We start from the raw sequence: 22,939 nt of genomic DNA, 5'->3' as shown, positions 1-22,939 counted from the left end.
CAAGTCAGGGACACTAACGAAGATGGATGTGTTATGGTTTAAAGCGCCGTGTAAGCCGGTAGAAGTGCACCATCATTTCAGAGATACATCATCAGGGCGATGAGTGACTTTATTATGATGATGGAGACAGCAAGTGCCACCAAAACGGCGGTAAACTTTTTCCACAGCCATCTCCAGTTTTTTTCTCTAAAAGTTTTGCTGGCCATGGCTTTTCTTTGTATTATACAGCAATCTAATTCAATTTTGTAAACCAATGAAACTCTTTTCCCTATGTCCAGTGATCTTCCCACTGATCCTCAAGAAACCTGTTTCCTTTAACCTCACTCTCTCTCTTACATGTCCTTGTCCCCCCAACCTTCTGCCCAGGCTGCAGTATGTTGCTCCTATTGCTTCCTTTGTCCTTGCCCAATGCTCACCTTCTTCCTCTCTGGTGCAGATTTGGTTCTGCCTTCGCAGAGTGGTTCCTCACAATTCCTCAGATCACTCTGATGATAGAAGCAACAAATACCTCTAAAATGTCCGTAAACTTCTACCACATGCCTCAATTTTATAAATAAAACTTGATTAACTAAAATGCACAAGAAATAATATGATGCAGGTATATCATATAGTAAAATTATTCTGACAGCAAATCTTCATTTAAGGGATAATATTGATTGTTTTTGCTTGTGGCAGATGTGCCAGTTTATGGAATACCTCATTTGATTGATGGGCAGTTAATAGCTTAGTGGGAGGGGGGTCCACATATGGTGTAGCTATAGCTTAAGAGTTAAAAAGAAAGTCACCTTAACAGAAATGTTTTAATTATCAATTACCACACATCATTTCATAACCCTATAATAAGTGTCACTCCCATCTCAGCATATCCACCATACTGTTATTACTAAATGCAGTAAAAGGTACAAATGTGGGGTGGCCTGCTATGGCAGATTACAGACATACAGAAAAGTAGCATGTGTGTCACAGTTTATTTACTGCGTACATACAGTCTTCTTGAAGATCACAGGATGCAACAGTAAATTAAAACTGTCATGTGAAATGCCATGAAGGCACTTACTCATTCTTGACCCCAGCACTAGATCGGGGTGAATGGTCAGTGTCACACCTTACTTTACCCACCCACTAGGGAAAGCACCCTTGGCACCCAGTGGATAGGAGCCAGTATGGATGCAGAGGCTAGAAGAAAAATCCTTTGCTTCTGCTGGGAATTGAACTCTGCTCATTCAGTCCATATCAGACACTATACTTACTGAGCTAACCCAGCTTACAGGATGCAATAATGCACATGCAATTTTTACTTAGCTTCTTTCTTGTTGTATAAGAGTTATTTTAAATATTCTTTCTCCCCACTTTTAGCTTGCAATGAATGAAAATTCATGAAACACAATTAGCCACTAAATCGTAACTGTGTGTGTGCACGTGCGTGCGTGCGTGAGCATGTACAAAAGACTGATATTTTATTTCTCAATGAAAAACACCATAATATTGGCATCACATACAAACAAACTGCTCAATATATCAGAGGCACCAAGTCATAAACTTTAGAGGTGATAAGCTAAAGAGTGTACTGATTTCAAACATTAAGCAACTGAAACTGGAAATGTCACAAGTATTGTTCTGTGAATGAAGCTTTAAATGAGACTATTACAGACCAGGGAAAGGTCTCGATGCACAGAACACAAAGTTTTCCTTGTCATTCAAGATTAAAGTAGTCTTCATTCCGCACTGTTCACCAAGGTGATGTGTCTGACCTCTGATAGGAACAATGCCATATGGCCATCATATACTGCTATGCCTTTGCTGCTCCAGAATGCTGGCAATAATGTCAGACACCTGCTCCTTCACACAGAGATGATTCACCTCCGTCACACACTTGTAAAAGGTGTTATCACAATCATCTAGCTTCTTTGACTGGCCACTACCATCCTCTCTCTTGTGTGGCTGCTCATAGGACTCCCCTTCTGCCTTACTCGAGCTGCTGTACCGTTCTGGTAAGAAAAAGCACACTGATGGTCTACAAACTTCATCATTCTATGAATAGCCTCACTGAAACTACTACATTAATTTACAGTTAAAATCGTAACATGTTCCATTTCCTTCTGAAAAGAATAAATAAATAAACAAATAAAGTCACATAACTTACAAGGTGTACAAAAGCAACGTTTCTGAAACAAGGACCCTTGTGAACTGACCATAAAACAATAATGGCCTACAAAACAAAATGTCATTGTGAACATTTACCAATGAATCCTCTGAAACGTTTCATGTACCTTCAGAATATCCATTTATCACAGTTTAGGAACAGTTCCTCTAAATACATCTTACCTATACAGATGCAAAAGTTCTTATATATGGGAACAGTCCTCAACAATCGAACGATTTGTATACAGATTCATTCTGCTCTTATAGTTTGGCAATATTCTATATTACACAGATCAAGCACTCACCACAGAGCATGTTGATTGGGAAGAGAGACAGAACCGTCTGGTTGCAACCCTCACTACGTAGTTTCTCAATGGTACTATCGACTTCCTCCAGAAAACTTCTCATCTTTGGGTTCCATTGACGGAATCCAATAAACTGCACTGCAAAATCTTCTTTTATCGGCTTCACAAATTCAACCTGTGGCAGAAAGTGAATTAATGATAGGGTAAATAAAAACAGATCTGAAACCTCTCAGTGCAGTTCAGTATGCTTAATAAGGCAGGTCCACATAACATGCTATCCCATATACTACGTATGCTGACAAAACCAAAAACTTTGGGCATCCTTGCATAAACCACTTGTAACATTATATATGTCAAGAGGTTCCTAGGACCTACACGCGGCTACCACCTACCTCATCGAACAAATGACACAGCATATATACAATGCCCACATTAAACTGTGTCAGCATTGGATAGCCCTGCAAGAGCAGGTTGTCTTCTCTCCACATCATATCAAAAGCATCCATAATGTCCCAGAATGCATTTATCTCAGCTTCCTCATTTCCACTTTCCAGCGATGTCCACAGCTTTTCCTTGTAATTCAAGATGGTTAAATTTCTTCTAGGATATGCCTTCCTGAATTTCTGAGAGAGTTCACTTTCTTCATTTAGATTTGCTGCAACTTCATTTTCACAGGAGATGCCATTCGGAAGACTGGGGGATGTCTGTACATAACTCTCTATACTAGGGCTGGGATGGATATAGTTTCTTGCTATCTCACGTACTTGATTGCGTATTCTCAACAGGCGGCCCAAACAAAACTTGGAACTGTCAACAGTTTTAACAGGCTTTCCTACCTGTAGTTTGAACCCATCGACGCACGGTGGAAACTGAAACATAAAACACAAGGCACAACTGTTATGGGAACAGAGGCACAAGTCAACGGAATTTCATGCTACACTGTCTAATGCCAAATTTCACACTTCATCATGAATTATGCATCATGGATTATCATATGATGCTGACAGCAAATGTGTGTGTGTGTGTCAAAGATTGGTGTACATGACTTATAAACAAACAAAAATTTGTGATTTTTTCTTCAACATCACAACAAGTAACTGACCTGACAAACAAGTCCATTTAACATCTAAGTAATTCTATATAATTAATAATACATATCATTCACAGGATGAAATTTAAATTGTATTTCAGGCATGACACAAAGTCCATTATGGTTAAATCCCAAAGAGATGTAATGTTCGATATGACTGTCTTAAAACCATGACTACTTTCATGCCAAACTAACCTTCATAAAGTGCACCTTCTTACACAAACAAAGGTCTCAAGAGTGAGTCCTGGTAGTGCAACCAATGAATCTGATGACTTTTCAAAAGTTTAAAAAATGGACAATTCATTTATTATAGGAATGCCATAATGGACATTGTCTATTGTCTGAGGTATTATGTTGTAAACACCTCCAAAAGTGGGAATCTGTTAAGTGGTAAATTCACCATCACAGTGCACCTGCCCATTCAGTCCAGCTCATGTACGTTTTTAGCTAAATACAGTAAACCACAACCTGAACCCACCTGAAGGTGCTTTACATCATCACTGAATGGCCACTTGACGGCCATGCTATCCAGTTCCTCCTTCAAAACCTCGAGGAGCTGCAATGGCTCTAATTTTGATTTCTTACGGCGATCACTGAAAGAACCTTCTTCAGCACGAGGATCCATGTTGAGGGTCATTGTTTTTTTCTGTTGATAAAAAATGATATGAGACATTTTCAGGACAGGGTGGTGGTATAGCAACTGAGTCTCAAAAACTTGCACTCACCAGCTTGCTTTTCCCAACCACTTCATCTGATTCAGACAATTTTTGCATATCATATGTCTTCATGAAGTGATCTGCAATTAAATATCTCAGTTTCTTCATCTTGTGTGCCTCACCACGTGTCCTACCTCTCTCATATACCCGGATGTTTGTTTCAATCACATCAGTCTAAACAGAGGAAAACAAACATCAAATATATCTCACCACCATGAGAACCTCATATCCTAACCAAATATTTCAACAGCATCAATTAAAATGTAAAATAGCAGCAGTCTTTCTATCACTGAGAATCCAAATCATAATTTTGTATGTAATGAAAGTTGTCTAGCCTTATACTGTTGATTTTCCTGCACATCTGTATATATCCTGTAGAATTATAAATATAACTAATTATAGTTTTAGATTAAAAACAACTGAAACAATCTGCACAGTTCCAGTTGTTTTCATCTTATATTTTATTACTCTTACATAACATAAAATCAGCCACATACTTAGGCCAATCTCCTATCAATCACATCCACTAAATTTCACCACCACAGTAAAACATATGCAAATCTTGATGACTATGTTCAATTACAATTAGCCATACAAGCAAACACATTTTCAAACAAATGGAATAATCTATGACACTTTAGTGCCACTACTTTATACAATCTTTTGTAATGATTAAATTACTATATATTAGTATTATTTTAACCTACCTCTCTTAGTTTATTAATTAATTATTATCATCTTATCTGTGTGATAATAATGTTCTTCTGGGTTCTGGCACCATACACACTTGTTGGTAGGAGCTAATGTTTTGGAGAAACATATTGTCTCCATCTCCAGGGCTGAAGTGAAGATGTTGATAATAATAATGACGATTATCTGAGTTTTGGCACCATATTAACTCACAAGAAGCCAACATTTTGAAGAAACATACCATCTCCATCTTCAGTGCTGACTTCAGCCCCAAAGATGGAGACAGTATATTTTACCCAAACAAAAAGATGCAAGTTTGAAATGACATATGCACTCACCTGGAGATTCTTGAACATGGAAGTACAATCATACAACTGATCCAAAAAGTCCTGTGGAATGCTTGTCTGAGGAAACATTGCTTTGTCTGGTAACTCAGGACCTATAAAAGCAATGCTGCTTGTACAAGCGTTTTTTGGGGAGGGGGCAAAGAAACCGCACCTCACTTTAATAACATGCATGTTGATGTGATGTGACATGAATGAACTGACACTGTTTCTGAAAGCAGTTTGGTTTCTCCTGCCAATCATGACTACATCAATCAGGCGTGCAACTAGCTCAACAAGCTACTCTCAGTGCTTCACCTAGGACCTAGTCTTTGGCAAGACACATATCATTACTTAATGTTAGTCCTTTGCTTATATTATGTGAAATCTTCATAATAGCATGAATTGTACTTGTATATATGTTTTGTATTACTATGACTTATTCCACATCCTACTGGCTTACAGATCCATGGAACATAATAAAGATACATACTTGTATGTATGTATGTATGTACAAGGTAAACAAAGTACAAGAGGCATGGAAATACAATTTCTTACCAAAGTGCTTCCTCAATACTTCAAGCCAGGGCTCCATGAAGTCCTTGCCCCTGTATTCAAGACATACAACATATACTTCGGAATTTCCCTCCTTGCTGGTGGCTGGCTTGAATACCTGCACAGTAGTGAATGAACAACAGAGCAGGAACATAAGGCACACAGTCTCGTGTTCATACATCGTGAACATCTTCAACAAGAAACTGCCACCTGAAACACAGCACAGTCTTCTTCCCTGTGATCCACTTTAAACCTTTCATAAAACCTAAAAATTAATATGTATAAACTACAAATGCACCTGTTTCATGTAGTCAGACACTTGGTTTCTCATTCTGAGGGAAGAAAAGCTGTGCCTGTTTGACAAAGGAGTGCAGAGGAAATAATAATGGAGGGAACAAAATCAGGAAGTAATAAAGGACTGAATAAAATTATGATGGACTGGAAACATAAATGAATGAAACTGTGGATCAGCTAACTTGATCAAGTCACCATGACACAATCCTCTCCCCAATCAGCGAAGTTATAATTCCTCTACATAAGCCTACCTGCGAAGCATCAGCGTAGGAATATCCATGGTAATTACCTTTTGCAAGTATGTGCAAAGCTGAAACAGCTTCACAGTAGTGAAGGGATGACACAATTGATTCCTGTTCACCCGGATTCTCCTGACAGTCAATGCTTCCATCTGCTGTCACCTGAAACATCAAGAATTAGCATGATCAGTGCAGGGTGGACACCCAATATGTGTTATGTAATACAGTACCTTGTAATTTTGTTGTGTTTACAGACACAATTATTAAATAATAATATTTGTACAACTGATCAATTCAGACCAAGTCAGGTGATGCTAAAAATATAAGCGCAAATTTATTACGAAAATTTTGAAGTCAGTAATTTTCCAAAGGAATAATGTCATGGTTGGCTTAAATATCTGTCTCAAAAAGAAAATTATCACACTTATAATAACAAATCACTTTACCAGCAGCACATCCCCCATTCCAGCTGCCTCCTTCGCCAGATGCAACATGTTCTTTACATCCATGAGATTTCCTGTGTCGTCAAGACCAAAATTCCAGGACTCCAAAGTCTGCAGGATGAAGCGATCATCGTTGATCATGCATGACAAGGGGTTCCCTTCATAGTAGGGATTCAGAGTTGTAGCAAGCCACTTCCACTGGAAACAGCAGAAACTGTGTTAATATACACATAATCCAAGAAATGCACATTAATTGTCTATAAAATAGAAACAAAATCACCATAAGATTATGGTAATACAAAGTGTCTGCCAGAAGGGGGCTCTGCCAACAACAGTGGTAGTACTCAACTCTGCTGACAGATGGCTTTTCCAACAATGTAAAACATAATTATGCTGGTTGAGATTATGGTAGGAGTGAGTGTGCTTTAATGAATATGTTTGAAAAAAAGGTGACAAAAAGTATGACAGAAGATATGGTCAAACAGTACGTTCTTTTTTGGTGCTTTAGGGTCAGCAGCTGTGATTGGGAGTAAGTGTGTGTGAAATATAATTTACTGAATCAAAATAGCATCCACCAGCAATGATGAATCTTCAGACTTCAAAACACAGAACTCCTTGACTAGATGAATAAATACTGACTGTTTGAGACAGATGTCACACAATGCAGGAGGCTGGCTTCTTACCTTAATGCCAGGATTGTGAAGCTTCAGGTAGTGGTTCAGGGAAGTGATGAAGGCACCAGGAGCCTCACACAAGTGCACTGAATTCAAGCACTCATTGATCACAACAACGGGGGTAACCAGAATGAAAGACATAGCATTCTCATAAAACTTGCACCAAGCCTGTAACAAGAAGTATTTGCAGACTTTGACTAGTACAAATAATTTGCAAGAGATTCTAAATAATCCACCAAAATGTAAAAGACTGAAATGTCAAACACCACCAGTTGCATTTCCTATGCATACAAATTGTTACCACACAAGTAAAAATCATACCAGCCTTCCTCTACAGCTCAAATTAATGTTTTGTAAAAATGAAAGTTAAGCCTTTCTTTTTATCCATGGCTATACAGAACATAAAATACAATGATATACAATCAGTACATTTGTGCACGTTACACACAAAGCTTGTTTAGTGTCCCCTAAACATAAGAGCGTAAGGGGAAAGCTTCTGAATCACTGTCATGTGAGCACTAACAGATAAGGTAAAATTTTCTGAAGAGCAGTACATACACAGACACAAAACTTCTCATGCATCATTGCTCCTATCCATACAATGAGTACCAAAGAACTTTTCACCAGGTGTGAAGTGGCCAAAGTGTGAATGTAACTACCCAGCTCCATGTATTGCCAAGGTTAAGAATATGTGGAGGTTTACTGCTACTTTCCTGTATGTATTCATGTCATAGTTTAAGCTCAGGGATAAATTTACCTTTTGTGCAAACCTCTGAATTTGATCTGTTTTTCTAAACACTAATTTAGGTTAATAATTAGTTTTCTCAGGCATTATTTTCACAAACCCTGCTTTGATCTTCATTATTTTGATATTAAAAGAAACATACTCATATTCCAGTCTCTATGCTCTGTGATTTTGATTTCATAATTCTACATGCACCGATTAATCATGTAACGATACTGCATCACCTGCAGAGATTATCAAATCAAATGTGATTAGAGGATGATTAAACAGGGAACTGGTTAGGAAGCAGCAGTCAGGAAAATCCTGAAAATGAAAGCCCAAAGTGCCTTGGTTGACAATCAAACACACACTAGTCACAATGCAACTTGAGAAAATCTTCTCAGTTCAAGATAACTGTGGTATCTGATTTGTCTAATGAGAAACACTGCATGCATAGCATTTTGATTCAGAAGCATCTGACAAAACCCTTAAGAAAATAGTTCCCTTTATTGTTTTTCAAAGAGTTTGGGCAAGAAAAACAACCTTGGCCCCACATATCACAATCAATGTCAAACATTTTAATTAACTGTCACTCCTAAGATGTAAGAAAATACTACTTATAGCAACAGCCCGTTTGGTAGGACATACTATTTTTGGTAAATGTGATATTCTTCATCACCCTTAAATTACTTTCCTCTGTCACTCCAGGAAAATCTGGGATACTTTCTCAATTATTATTAACTGATTATTTTATTTCCTATCTGTTACAATTCATCATTCAGTCAACCGATCATTTTACAGTACATAACCAATACAGTTCAGACAGTACAGTTAAGTAAATCAGAAATCATCCTATAGTATAAATTTTAGTCTGTAAAAGAGTTACATGTCACATGACTAAAATGAGGGGTAGCATGTTGCTGTACCTGCGTCAAAAACTCTGGCTCCAGCTCATTACGCAGTTTCCACTGGATCTCACCGGCCTTGTTCATGGCACGGGTGTGTTTGTGCCAGTCATTTAGATTGTACAAGTCCAGTTTGCTCTTCACATTGTTGAGCTCTGTCTTCAGTTGTTGTAGCCTCAGCTCCTGCAAATCGGCATAAAGCAACATCTCTGAGGGCCACAAAGAAGTGTATATGATAACCACATATTACAGAGTAACGTTGTATGGAAAATATAATAACATTAACCAATGCAGATTATACTAACAGGCATAGTAATGTGGTAACATGAAAATTACTGAATTAAATAGTCATGCTTAAAATATCATCACATGAGGTTATGAAAAACTAAATGTTCCCTGAATACTGCAGTGAGCTACATGGCTATACAGAACTATTTGTGATACACTATTAGCTCTGGCAACCTACAATTAAAAGAATTTTCAAAGATTCTACTTAATTTTCACTAACCTTCCACCCATCAGCAACAAATATCTTGCTAGGTTCTGGCAATTTCCAGTCCTGTAATGGTGGTCTAAAGTAGAATTTCTTATCAAAGTACTTCAATACTTCATTTTCAAGTTCTTCATAGTCATTTCTTGTCATTCTTTCACAGTTCCTATTGCTACGACCACTGAAGGATGCAGGTATATCCCCATACACACCATCTGTACTTTTACTGCTCTGTTCAGATGCACTATTTCTGTGTAATCTCTGCTCCTCCCCCAAACTGAGGAAACTGCCAGGCTGAGGCATTGTCCTGTACAGCATAAATCATTAAGTACTTTGTGAAATCTATTTCATATTCCAATGGGCATTACTTCAATAACAGGTCATTACACCATAACTAAAAGATACAAAAACATTAACTAAACTTTAATGATATGGTGGGTTGGTTCATGAATTGATAACCCTATGTAAAATGTAGTTATTACATGGAATGTAATGGCAGAAGAATGATTGTGGAGAAAGTGGTCATGGTCTATTTGAGTACATTTTGTGCTGGGAGTTTTTAAAACAAATCGTGACACTGGTATATTTCCAAATTATTCCAGAGGAGAATGACCATAGTATATGAAGGTACAAGATACTATCACAGCTATGACTTGGCAATACTGAGAAAAAATTGACAGTGGAACCACGGTTCTGGAGAATCTGACATAAATACGTCTTTGTATTTAAATTATATTTAGGCAATAAATACAATGAAAGGAAGTTTATATATTAGCTTTATTCTAAATATTCCCTTTATACATGCTTTACAATTGAGTAAATAGTTTGATTAAGACATTGCTTATTTATCTTGAATTAGTTACGCTTAAGATGGGTCTGCGGTAGCTGAAATATGTTATAAAATTTGTGCACTTTAGAGTATCAACATTTTGTGCAAACACCATATCTATACAAGATTTTGATCTAGTAGTACTACATTGAGGATTTGACATCAACATTAAGTCAAACGTTTCCTCCATAAATGTGACAAAGCTTTGATTTTCCCCCTTCTTTAAATCAATGTTAAAATCTCCTGCCAATATTATGGGCATTGTATTAGGACCTTCTGTGGCCATAATTGAAAACATCTCTGTAAATTTGGGAGCAAACGTTCCCAAATGACTCAAAACAAATCTCTTACAATCATCAATAGGTGTGTTGTTAGAAATATACAGGGTAACAATTAAAACTTTTTCACCATTGACCATAAACTCTGCCGCACAAATATCACCTCTCTTTCAGCTGCAGCTATTCTGTTATCTGCTCCATCCTCCTTAGGTAACTTCATCAACAGATGTGGGGTAGCCATGGTAGTTGCTCCATGTTTCTCGTACATAGCCACTCCGCCTGCTCTTTGTTCGTCACGCATAAATTGCTTAACGTGATGAACAATAATAATAAATAGGAATCCCTTACCTCAAACTTTGTTCAATTGTAAGAGACCACGATGTCCACCCGCAATGACCAATTTAATCAAAACTAAAATGGAGAGAGTGGAGGGCAGTATCACAGATTTCTTAACAATTCTTACACAAAATAAGTAATTGTGATATTCTAAAACATTTTTAACAGCACAATATTATCTACTCTACGACACACTTCTTCTACAAGCAATTCACAGCTCAGCTCTTTCCGCAATAACAAAAGCGGATTGTTGATGGCAGTAATGAAACACAACAATGCCGAATAAAGAGATGACATAAAAATTAGTTTCTTAGGTAAAGGAGTAAAGCATTGTTATGGATGCAGGAGTTCATATAAAAGCTGACTAGTCAATCCATATTTACACATTGTTGGTATGGATCTTACACATTTTCCTAACGCTGTTTTGCCGAATGACACTTCCATATAGACGTATTTACGTCAAAACAATGTAAACCTCAAGACAGCCACAGTTAGAGCTGAGATTTCAATTGGGTACATCCAGTATGAGTGCTATCACCATATATCACTGGTTGATTCTACTCACTCAACTTACACTCCAAAATATCCATTTACATACCAATATTCAGGACTCTTGAAACTGATACAAACAGCTTCTGATCTGTCATGCAGTCAACCAGACTTCAAGGTGTGAGGGGTTTCATATAGTGATTACTCCATTTTAAACCTGAAACATGGTGGCAAAATTTAAGCTTGGTAATTTCAAGTATGATCTAGCAAGGTCCTGGCAGATTTGTCCTGTTATTTATTATAAAGTATCAACTGCACAGGTTAATCAGTAATTTGGATAACAATGATGAAATCACTAATTCGAAGCAATATCCTGGAAGAATAGAGCAAAACCATCTAAATAAACTTAAACTAAGTTGCCAATTTCTGGGCTGAGATGCAAGTCTCATACATTGTGAATATGTCACTACACCAAGGATCAGAGAGTGATACTACTCCCCATCTGCCATCCTTTCGTGGCAAGTAGTATGTGACACATACATCCATTTCTATCTCTTAATACCAACCTGGCCTTATATTGGTATCCTGTTGTCAAACTGGAACAAAGTCCTGGGGATTCAGTCGTGGTTGTATAACACATTTGTAGTGGGAAAAATCCCACTACTTAATTTAAAAATAACAGAATCACAAAGTACTAGTTTAGTGTGCTGACAGTCACAGTCATAACCCTGATGAGGGAGGCAACATGTACTTCTGCAACGTCGGTAAACTTCTACCACAATACACAGCCTAGCAACCAAAACAATAGCCATCTTCTTTCCCTTGTTACTTGTATAATGATACGGCGAATTATGCTAAGACAAATTCTTATTACTGTGGGAGAGATTGTTACCTTCCCGTGCCATCCTTGATTTCTTCCACGTGCACTCGACAACTTTGCACCGTCCCCACGAACAAACAAAACATACTAAACACGAATTAAATGTCTCATTTCTTTTTCCATCACCAGAGGTTCCATGCAATTCCGGTTTACACATTATTTCAGAAGCGCGATATTTGAATACTAGTGATGACAAGGCACTCTACTGAGCATCAACTTACAACTGGTAAAAGGAGGGGGGGAAACCGTTAGAATAGGTTAAGTTCTGTTAATTATTACGCTTTAAATAAGTTTGATAGCTTACGTAATTATTTAGCTAGTGTTCATTTGCCTAGGAAGAATATTAAGGATATAAAAGATGGTTACAAAATTCTGTACCAGAAATTAGTGTGAACATAAATTAAGTACACAAACATGATATGCAACTCAACCCATTAATTAATAATATACGTAATAAGTATTTCGATATTTAAAAAAAGAAATAACTGTATGACTGAAGATAACAGCACTAAAAATAGAACTAAAATACTTCAAAAAATTACTAACCATCCATTAAACCAATATAACATACAAATTTTGTTGTATGTAGCTTGATCCATGAATTGCTACTTCCTCCTTTGGGTAAAGAAACATAAATTAAAAGTTCTTTAAAAATTGTGCTTAGTAAAATATTTGAACCGAAGGAGGACAGGGCATGCTTGTAATATAGAATATTACATTTTGAAAAATTTGTGATTTATACACATCACACAGTACTATTTGCACTGTGAAATCCAGGAGGCTATGATCGAAAAAACATTGAATACAGATTTTTGGTCGAAAAAGCATAATTGTAAGACAGAAAAGAGGATAATGGGAGGTTAACATTATGATGTTTCATAAAGAGATGTGTTGTCATGATAGACGTAAAGTGGATATAACTGGCTTTAAAATCATATCCAATTACAGGCTTTGGTATTAGGACAGTTCAACCTTTAGATACTTATATCATACTGTTAGTACGTAATAAGTATCTGGGATCAACACACCTTTATTTTGATTTTTTACTGATGAACATTGAAATATTTAGTTTGTTTCAGAAATGTCTGATGGAAAAGTGAACACGCATCAATCTCCTAATGCAATTTTTGCAGCTATTGAAGCAAGATGTGGATTGAAAAGTATGTAAATATTCAGTTTATTCTAATATTATTTTATATTGTCCACTGCATACTATATTGTTTTAAGAAAACGTGTTATTGCTGTTGCTGCTATTACTTCTTCAATTACTCTCCAAATTAACAAAATCAGGACTGTTGAATGTAAATTTTATTTTACTGCCAATGTGTTTTATAAAAATACATTGAATTTCACACAGAAATTTAGGCTATAGTGCCCAGATCCCTCTCCAACCCATGTAAGATGTATCAAGTGGACAAGTTTAGTTTCATACATCAATAAGATAAAATTAAGTACATTACAGGTACATACTTGCATATTTCACTAACCACACACCTATAGGGCATTTTCCTATGTATGAATTAAATTAAATCATAACATAAGTTTCTGATCCCAGAGTGTTTACTTGAAGTATCAGCTGGCAGCAAGCGCATCAACATTATCAAAATTCTAGTGTTAGACAAGAACTGTTGTTGTTATTGCAATATAAAGACAGTAGAACTCGCTCCGTAGTAGTTCTCAGGTGTAGCTGCACTTGACCAGTAGCAATTATGCTACTATTCAGACCTGTATAATGCAAATCAATCTCATTTTCATCTTCCATAGCAATTTCTAACAGCTAGATCCACTATACATGTTATCTAGGAACAAAGATCAGCATCTCCTCATATAAAGAATCTTATTCTTTCCCCGAGACCTGACACAGGTTGCATTTTTAGTGTGACTTTTTTATGAAAAGTAGTGAACATTATCAAACTATAAAACTAAAAGCACAATTCACTTGTACATTCTTAATCCCATGTTTGGTAACAATCTCTCTCAAAGGCTATTCATTTCAGTGCCAATCTGATGTTCAAGGTACATATCTAACTAATCATTTTTTTTAACAAATAATGCTCTGGAAACAAAGCCATGCTCTAATAAGCATTTATCTATGATACAGGAAATACAATCACATTATTTCAGAAGATTTGAGTAATGACAGTATAATCATATATTAGTTTTGTTGTGATGTTGATTTAATTCTTTGACAAGATCATTGTATTGTAGCATTTTCAATGACTCAAAACTTTATAATCGAAACCAATACCAAAACACATTAGTACACTGTTTGATTTGTATACTCATTGCCCATACAAATTATTTTTAAGTTTTTAAATAAATGTCCCAGAAGCATAATAATGTTATGTTTCCAATAAGTACTCAATGTCACCTGTCAATCAGTAAAATTTCACACTCATCAAACTAGCTAACACCACTTAAAGCGATGTTGAAGTACGTCATTGGATTAATTCACAGAAACTGTACTACCTTTAACACAATTTGTATTCTGTTCACAGGAAACAGACATCCAAAACAGCTAACCAAAACTAAAACACTTAAATCAAAGGACAGTGATTCAGCAACTTCAAACACAAACAAAAAGGCTAGTTCTCAAACACCTATGCAGGAGAGAAACTGCAAAAGCAAATCAAAAATTAAGAAGGAAAAATTAAAATCACAAACCTGCAAAAATTTCTCCTTTAGTCTATCACAGCCTGTGCATTCGGCAAACCCTACATCAAACAAACATGTGCTACGAAACTGGCAACCACCTCTCAAGATACTTCGTTATGATGACAAAGAAAATACAGCTGAAAACTCTAGCCATGAAGACATAATATCTTCCGTAGACAAAGTGTGTAGTGAGGAAAGTAATGGGAATGAAGAAATAAACATGGACCACACAGGAACAATTGTAGAGAAAGCACAAACTGAGAGTGAGATGATCAGCAGCAATGGAAACAAGTCATTGAGTCAACAGTCCACTCAGGAATATGTTCCCACAGAAAATGAAATGAAAGTTGAAAAGGGTAAACATGAAGATACTGAGAGGGCTGAAGCAGAAACTACAGAAATAAGCTATACATTTCAAGAAACTGACAAGAAAGAACCAGGAAGTGACTCTCATGAGATAACATGTATTATTAGCAATAAAGATGTTGATCCTTCAAACATCAGAATCAAAGCTGATGAAAACGACTGTAACACATCATCTACTGAACATTCGAAGGAAAGGATGGATCAGTGCTTTGTATATACAATGCACACACAGAATAACAGCAGTCAGGTTTCGATAAAAGAACATGTGGGAAGAAAACAAGACATGAAAGATAAAGCTGGAGAAACATCTAGAGAAAATATAATGAACAAATCTGATAATACAACTTTGCCTCCTGATAACTTCCTAACAAACAAGCACAAATCTTCAGATTGTAAAGATGAGGCAAACACAAAATCAAATTCTGTCATGTTGCAGATTCCGAGTTTAACAGTCAAGTCACCAGCACCTCCTGCACAACACATGTGTTCCATCACAACAATAACTAAAAATGTAGAAGAATCACCACTACCACTTAATCTGATTCTGAAAAATACATGGAATCACTCCCAATTAACTTTGGATAAGAGTGAAGAAATGGAACCAACAAACATACAAACAATGTCACAGGCAGCAACCACCTTTATGGTTTCAGAACAAAAATGTGAACAGGCAGATGTGAGCAGACAGATACTTACTTTACAGGCCAAAACAGAAAAAAACAAACATTTGTCACTGATGGCAACAGAAAAACAAACTGTTTGCAATTTTGAAAATGAATTGGTAAATAAATGTGAAAAGTTGACATCAAATTTTCTAAGTGATCTTCCAGTAAATAAAACAGAAGTTAATTCGGACAAAATGATAAAGAATACAGCTCTGTCTCCAACAGTAGCCACAAACACTCCAGGAATCAGCAATGCAGAGAGCACCATGCTACAGAGACATACAGAACAAAGAGAGATAGAAACAACATCCCAGTCTCTGGATACAATGACACCAAAGATTCTTCCTGACAATAATCTGGATTTGAATAATCAGTTAGAAACTCCAAAAATTGCAATAAATGTATGCGACATGAAAACTGCCATGATCAGACACAGGGAAGTAGAGAAGTTCAAAACTACACCCTATTCCTTGGATACAGCAACATCAGACAATTATTTAGAAAAAAATAAGAGTTCAACAGAATCTCAAATAACAGCAGCAAATAAATGTAATGAAGAATATTTGACAGAAAGATATGAGAAAGCTTCAAACACTACTTCTTGCAATAACAATAATGAAATAGATGTATCTGCTGGCACTGACAACTGCTCCAAACAGCCAGACAAAGATACAGAATATACAGACGGTGTAAAAGTAGAAAATACAGAACTACCAAATGCTGAACATCCATCTACTTCCAAGATGAATGAATTTCTTCCAAAAGAAAATGAAATGAGTCAGTCCAAGGTTGGTTTAAACATGTTCAAAGATAAATTCTGCAAATCTCCAACAGCAGCAGCAGAAGCTCCAAATGTATGCAATATGAGAAAAATAAATATGAACCCTCTGACCTATGAAAATATACCTGACACTGCTAGCCATGGTTACCTATTGGATGATGATATTGGTCTGACAGGTTCTCAACTTCTTCGTATTGAAGATGAATGTCAGTACAACATTAGAAGTGCACAGCAATTGAATCGTGCTTCTAACTATGGCAAAGCCACAGTTCCAGACACTTCTGTTTCTACACACACAGCACCCCCTCCAAATTGGGCACAGAACATGCATGAGAAGAGGCAAAAGCTGAGGAGTATTATACAGGATATTTCAAGAATTAAGTAAGTACAAAAGTGTAATAAAGCTTACAGTTCAAGACCTATTTAAAGTTGTTAGTTTTTGGTTGCACAAGAAATTTCCTGTTATTGTAGAAACTTTATCTACACCTCAATCTTTCAAGCAGCCTTTTGGGGTTTGACAACAAACACTTTGTTTCTCCATCCCATCCTTCTTCATTTAATCACCCTAAGAATGTAACAGGGGAATAGTAAAAATGATTAAGTTGTCAATATAATTTTCTCCATTTCTCAGATACCTCACAAGCCCTAGAATTATCATACCGTCTACTAAGACTATAAATATTTTTTCTGGTCTATTAAGTTTCACACACATTCAAAATAACAGGTAAAACTGTAGTCTTATATTTGTATATTTTAATATTTCGGTTATAAGAAATAAATTGTCCGAACCGCAAAAACAGACAAGTATTTACAAAATAACACTTCCAGCTGTTCGTTACTAATCATATACAGTATATAGCAATCTACCTCTGTAACCATAATGTATCAGCAGTTAAATTATTGTAACATTCTGAACTTTATGTAATTTGCTATCCCTAATATATAATAAAGAGAAAGCTTTTTTTAAGGGGAAAATATTTTTTCATACCACCTGATTTACCAACTCCAGATAGTTGACTGTGCTTACTGTGAAGGGTGAATATCAAAACTGGATCATATTCATTTTATATAGGTATTTATTTGTTTATAAAAATAATAACATTATTACACAAACATTTCAGTGCCATGCTAACACGAGTGAGGAAAGAGATGTGGCCCCTTCCACACAGTGCAACACCCGGCATCTTGAAATCCGGTCAACTGACAGGCACATCCAAGGGTACAGGTCCAAGATGGGGGCCTAATGCCCACAATATGTAGATCCACTTTAGAACATGTTTGGGTGCAACACAGCTGTAACATAGAATGTCTATAAAAGAACCTAACTAAATAATACTAGTATTAGTCAAAACCACACCCAGTCTTACCAATTAATATATTTCTACAGTTTTGTCTTTCACAAAGTCTGCAAGATTCCTTTCTAGACTTACTATAGCATAGAACTTCCAACAGATATTTCTGTTTTATATTACTATAACAATATCTACAGCAGTTTCATTATTTTTGCAGCTACTTCCCAAGCTTTTTCATGAAAGAGAAAATATCACAAACCTGCATAATTTCTACCAGGTCACTTCTAGAGCATCTCAAAGTCATCACGCTGAAAAAAGACAGGAAAGTAAAACAATGCTCTGTACCCATTGCCAATGAACATACATGTATATAAATGCTACAATGTATTATAATTCTGTTGACAGCAGTTTTCTTCATACCTCCTTAGCACTTTTAATGTTAACACAGTTATGTTGCTCAGTCAAACATTCAACCACATACAGTAAAACGTCAATATAAAAGGCACAACGGTAAATGTAGGGTTGAGCTAAGTTCCAATAGGTTACAGTTTATACTCAGTGACCTCCCACATAAGAAAGATAATGAACTTGGTCACCAAAATGGAAGTTTTACTGTAGTGCCTAAAACCTTAAGTGTTATATGTTCTTGATTTATAAGATAATTAACTGCAGCCACAAAATATTCATTATACTTTATGCATTAGGTTAATGAATTATTTTAGTTTAATTTAGTGATAGTAGGAATAAATGACAAGTTCATAACTTTATAAATTGTAGATCTTTTAAAGGTAAATGCATCACATCTCTCCAGAGAAGCCAACCAACCATCACAAAATGTTAACACTGCACCATGCATTAATACGACACATAATGACAAAACGGAAAGAGTCACAGTAAAAATTTACACAGGGCAAATGCTCTGGATTGAGACACATCTTGAGAGCATACATTACATTTTTTGCAACACTTTTACCAATATGATGAATTGTATATTAATATTCACACAGCAAAACTTAAGAAAAATCACTTACATTTCATAATACAAGCTGAGTGCTGTTTCAAGATGACCAGTGACTTTGTTCATTTATCTCTCATATCACATTATAGTATTATCATAGCACTAACATTTTGTTTCCTGTTAGAATTATACTATTACTTTGTTATGTGAATACATACAGTAAATAAAGTTGATACATTAGTGATGTACATACCATTTCATTATACTCCATAATGTGTCTTCTGATGGCTGAAGTATCCACCCACGTCACAAAGTCCTCCAAATTCCTGTTAACATGCACACAAAAACTGCAAATTAGTATCTTTGTAATCATGTCTGCATTGACATGCTTCACACAATACATATAATCCCACGCCAACAGGTCTAAACAGTGGGATTTGAGGTTTTCATGGTGGTGAGTCCAAAGATGAATGTCTTCTGGGTTGTTGCACCGTGCAGTCTGGTAAACCACACTACATGGTTCAACAACCCAAAGACAACCATCTTCAGGTCTAAACAGGTCTGGATACAGGTGTGTGTATATATAAACAAATTCATAACTTGTTAGCTATGTATACCCGCCCTTGATTTCAAGTTTTATTTAAATCTACTGCTAGGTATGCCACAAATAACTATTAACCCCCATTAAGTGAGATTAAAAACATGTTGAGATATACTTCTAATACCCCATTGTTTACAAGGAAAGATGTTTAGTTAAGTATCAAGGACATCTGTAGGCTTTGCTGTAACACTATCTGCAGTAAATAAATGTTAGGTAAGGAAGGGTATATTAGTGTTCATTACATGGAGATAACTGGCAGCCTGCTACATAGTAAAGGATAATGATGTAGACTGTTTACTTCAAAAAACATGAAAAATTTGTTGTAAAAATCAGAAAATGTGTGGAGGCAATACATTCAGTTGGATATTGACATACAAATGCACCTTGTAACAAGAAATGCTGGATCCTTCACAACTTCTGGACCAACTCTTACATGTCCTTGTTGTACAAACTTTGTGGCCATGTGCACTGACCCACACATCTTGCTTCTGACCATCACCACTGGGAGTCGACGGCGGCAAAAACATGAAGCAGTCACTTGGTCACAGAGAGCCAAATCCCATTTTGTTGGAATCAGACTCATCATGTACCTATAAAAAATAAATACAAATTAAGTTTCTTGTCAGTATTAAACACACTATGTAACATTAATTTCATCATACTAACAACTTTTCCAGCAACTGAGCACTTGACTCCGTCCGAAAAGGATCCTTCTGGTCCAAATCTTTTATTTTCCTTGCCAGTTCTCTTATGTGACGAGACAACTTATTGTACCTGAAACAATGTATACTGTATTAACAGAACAGCTTGGCTTCAGGAAAGGTGTATCCACTGAATATGCAGCATTAAAACTAACAGACAATGTGCTAAAATCTATTAACCAAAAAATGCATGTTGGAGGAATGTTCCATGATTTAGCAAAAGCTTTTGACTGTGTAAATCATGAAATTTTGCTGCATAAATTAAATTTTTATGACATTCAAGGAATAGCAGCGCAATGGTTCAGATCCTATTTAACACATAGAAAACAAAAGGTTGAAGTAAAAGCTCTTAAAAACAAACAGAATTTTTTCTCAAATTGGGGAACAATTAAACTTGGAATTCCCCAAGGGTCAATTTTAGGGCCCTTGCTTTTTATAATATACATAAATGACCTTCCTCCAACAATAGGAACAATAAATACTTTAACAGAACCCATAATATTTGCTGATAACACAAGTGTCATAATTTCTAATAAAAATTGTGATGATTACTGTTCAACATCAAACATACTTCTGTCTCCTATGAGTAAACGGTTTACTGCTAACAAGCTGGCCCTAAATATAGATAAAACAAATACAATAAAGTATGATCTTGACCTTTCACGGCGACTGTGTACAATAAAATCCTCTCGGCTGTCAGCCGCGTCAAGTGGTTAAAACATGAAGAGACCAACGTTTTGAGGTCCATCTCTGTCCTCGTCCTCAGGGTACTGAAGTGGTTGGGCTCTCAACCGTGTCATATATATATATATATATTTATAACAAATAACTCACCATGATATGCTTTAAGTATTGGTTATAATGGAAAGTATATACAAGAGTCAATAAATACAAAATTCCTGGGTTTGCAAACTGTTAATCACCCAAATTGGATAAATCATATTGATAAACTGAAACCAAGGTTAAGTGGAGCATGTTATGCAGTTAGATCTCTGTTTTGTGTCAGCAACACTGATACACTCAAATCAGTATATTTTGCCTATTTTCATGCTATAATGAAGTATGGAATAATTTTTTGGGGTAATTTATCAAACAGTAAAAATATATTAACTTTACGAAAAAAAATTGTTAGATTAATGGCTCGTGTAAAACCTAGAAATTCATGTAGAAGTCTATTTAAGAGATTAGAGATCTTGGCTCTTCCTTGTTATCATTAATGAACTTTATTGTAAATAACCAATAACTTTTTCAAACTAATTCTACTGTACACAATGTGAACAAAAGGAATAAAAAGCAGCTTCATAGAACAGTTGCCAACCTCTGATGTTTTCAGAAGAGTGCAAAATTTTCAACAGTCTATCATCAAGAACCACAATTGTTGTGAATAAAAAGGAGCAATTTAAAGCAGCATTAAAAAGATACTTAATTACACACTCCTTTTACTCTGTCGATGAATTTCTATTGTTTACAAATAATAAGTGATAATTTATCTTGGGGTATGTAATGGGTAGGTTTATTTGTAACTTATCATTACATTATGTAAACCCTTCGGTGTATTATGTGAAATTTATATAATAGTATGAATTGCACTTTATAATACGTATTGTATTATTATCATGACTTTTCCACATCCTAGTCATCTGACTATCTCATGGATCCATGGAATGTAATAAAGATGTATGTATAGCATGTAAGAGCGTCACCAAACTCATGGTTCACATACTGCTGCAAAATAAGACCATTTCACTTACTTTGTATAATCTTCTCTTTTCTGAATACAGTATTTTCTCATAACTTTAACCTCGTGGAGATTGTTGTCAACTTCCCACGATATGAAATCAACCTTCTTTAATAGTTTTTGTTCGTGATATTTTAGTTTTCGTACCATGATTATAATTTCTGTTCACCATTCACTGTAAAATACACAATCCATGCAAGTGAATATGCAGACTGTATCTACCTATAAACTCGCATTGCTTTACTAAACTAACCGCACAATAACATACGAACTGTTATAACCTTAATTTCCAGAGTACCAAAACACAATGAACAGTTCCACAAATATCCACTTGATCGCGCTACAAGTTCATAAGTATAAAGAAGATCAAAATTACCAAACTGGTAACATACTTTACTGGCCCAGCCTCCGAAATAGAAGACCAACAAATTCGGCTGCGGAACCGGAAGTTTCAATAACACTGCTGATATCAAAATCCTGAATCAGTTCCATCTCACACTGCCAAAACAAACTTCCGTAACAACCATTATAATGTTGGCCTGATCGGGGTCAATTTGGTTTCCAACATCAGAACCCTGATGATGGTGACAGAGACAGTCCCTGAAACGTCGGTTTTATTATTTAACCATTTGACGCGGCTGATCGCCCGAGAAGATTTTATAGAGTTCGCCGCGAAAGCTTCAAATCATATAACACATATTGAATTACATATCACTCTAAGAGCCATAAAAATGTTTAATATACAGTTAGGCAAATACTGCTCTTATCCTGGAATTCAAT

General features: G+C 35.9%; 3 protein-coding genes and 1 long non-coding RNA gene across 9 annotated transcripts; 2 read left to right on the top strand and 2 right to left on the bottom strand.

Annotated features, from left to right (window-relative positions):
- Positions 1-781: 781 nt before the first annotated feature.
- On the bottom strand, positions 782-12,540 carry aft (cap methyltransferase 2). Of its 3 annotated transcripts, XM_087353103.1 has the most exons (15): positions 12,415-12,540; positions 11,632-11,739; positions 10,861-11,004; positions 9,609-9,897; positions 9,122-9,283; positions 7,481-7,639; positions 6,801-6,995; positions 6,405-6,516; positions 5,825-6,031; positions 5,282-5,382; positions 4,263-4,427; positions 4,016-4,183; positions 2,840-3,316; positions 2,448-2,622; positions 782-1,988 (listed from the first exon to the last, which is right to left on the bottom strand). In XM_087353103.1, exons 4-15 carry the CDS (start codon positions 9,891-9,893, stop codon positions 1,780-1,782), a joined length of 2,415 nt encoding a protein of 804 aa, XP_087209229.1. In that variant the 5' UTR covers positions 9,894-9,897; positions 10,861-11,004; positions 11,632-11,739; positions 12,415-12,540; the 3' UTR covers positions 782-1,779. The 3 variants fall into 3 exon arrangements, with proteins under 3 accessions (XP_087209229.1, XP_021938407.1, XP_021938409.1); XM_022082715.2 differs by lacking the exon at positions 10,861-11,004; XM_022082717.2 differs by lacking the exon at positions 10,861-11,004 and having other exon boundaries at positions 12,089-12,527.
- Positions 5,377-6,252, top strand: LOC147875100 (uncharacterized). Its single transcript, XR_015536270.1, has 2 exons — positions 5,377-5,625; positions 5,732-6,252. It is a non-coding gene; the product is annotated as an uncharacterized LOC147875100 (long non-coding RNA).
- A 28-nt stretch (positions 12,541-12,568) lies between the features above and the next one.
- On the top strand, positions 12,569-19,367 carry LOC110838991 (uncharacterized). 3 transcript variants are annotated; one of them, XM_087353092.1, is made up of 4 exons: positions 12,569-12,628; positions 13,472-13,562; positions 14,901-17,250; positions 17,991-19,367. In XM_087353092.1, exons 2-4 carry the CDS (start codon positions 13,484-13,486, stop codon positions 18,127-18,129), a joined length of 2,568 nt encoding a protein of 855 aa, XP_087209218.1. In that variant the 5' UTR covers positions 12,569-12,628; positions 13,472-13,483; the 3' UTR covers positions 18,130-19,367. The 3 variants fall into 3 exon arrangements, with proteins under 3 accessions (XP_087209218.1, XP_087209219.1, XP_021938410.2); XM_087353093.1 differs by having other exon boundaries at positions 12,596-12,659; positions 13,482-13,562; XM_022082718.2 differs by having other exon boundaries at positions 12,601-12,659.
- LOC110838998 (U3 small nucleolar ribonucleoprotein IMP3) lies at positions 17,928-22,741 on the bottom strand. 2 transcript variants are annotated; one of them, XM_022082746.2, is made up of 7 exons: positions 22,552-22,741; positions 22,173-22,334; positions 20,387-20,494; positions 20,104-20,310; positions 19,373-19,445; positions 18,421-18,469; positions 17,928-18,162 (listed from the first exon to the last, which is right to left on the bottom strand). In XM_022082746.2, exons 2-6 carry the CDS (start codon positions 22,307-22,309, stop codon positions 18,446-18,448), a joined length of 549 nt encoding a protein of 182 aa, XP_021938438.1. In that variant the 5' UTR covers positions 22,310-22,334; positions 22,552-22,741; the 3' UTR covers positions 17,928-18,162; positions 18,421-18,445. The 2 variants fall into 2 exon arrangements, with proteins under 2 accessions (XP_021938438.1, XP_021938439.1); XM_022082747.2 differs by having other exon boundaries at positions 22,441-22,740.
- Between the last annotated feature and the right edge of the window lie 198 nt (positions 22,742-22,939).

This window comes from Zootermopsis nevadensis, unplaced genomic scaffold (assembly GCF_977971745.1).
Source record: "Zootermopsis nevadensis isolate Lab colony 2312 unplaced genomic scaffold, Znev_1.0 Znev_ptg000002l, whole genome shotgun sequence".
In the NCBI taxonomy this organism is placed as follows: Eukaryota; Metazoa; Arthropoda; class Insecta; order Blattodea; family Termopsidae; genus Zootermopsis; species Zootermopsis nevadensis.
This window is presented reverse-complemented; position numbering and strand designations above follow the sequence as displayed.

Bases quoted from the DNA above. Each gene is read 5' to 3' on its own strand.
- LOC110838998 (XM_022082746.2), bottom strand. From the start codon at position 22,309: ATGGTACGAAAACTAAAATATCACGAACAAAAACTATTAAAGAAGGTT. The intron at 20,495-22,172 runs GTAAGTGAAATG...ACATTGTTTCAG, and splicing joins AAAAGAGAAGATTATACAAA to GTACAATAAGTTGTCTCGTC. The intron at 18,470-19,372 runs GTATGTACATCA...GTCTTTTTTCAG, and splicing joins TTATGGAGTATAATGAAATG to CGTGATGACTTTGAGATGCT.
- LOC110838991 (XM_087353092.1), top strand. From the start codon at position 13,484: ATGTCTGATGGAAAAGTGAACACGCATCAATCTCCTAATGCAATTTTT. The intron at 13,563-14,900 runs GTATGTAAATAT...TTCTGTTCACAG, and splicing joins AGCAAGATGTGGATTGAAAA to GAAACAGACATCCAAAACAG. The intron at 17,251-17,990 runs GTAAGTACAAAA...CAAACATTTCAG, and splicing joins CAGGATATTTCAAGAATTAA to TGCCATGCTAACACGAGTGA.
- aft (XM_087353103.1), bottom strand. From the start codon at position 9,893: ATGCCTCAGCCTGGCAGTTTCCTCAGTTTGGGGGAGGAGCAGAGATTA. The intron at 4,428-5,281 runs GTGAGTGCATAT...TCCTCTGTTTAG, and splicing joins CCATGTTCAAGAATCTCCAG to ACTGATGTGATTGAAACAAA. The intron at 4,184-4,262 runs GTGAGTGCAAGT...TTTTATCAACAG, and splicing joins TGGTTGGGAAAAGCAAGCTG to AAAAAAACAATGACCCTCAA.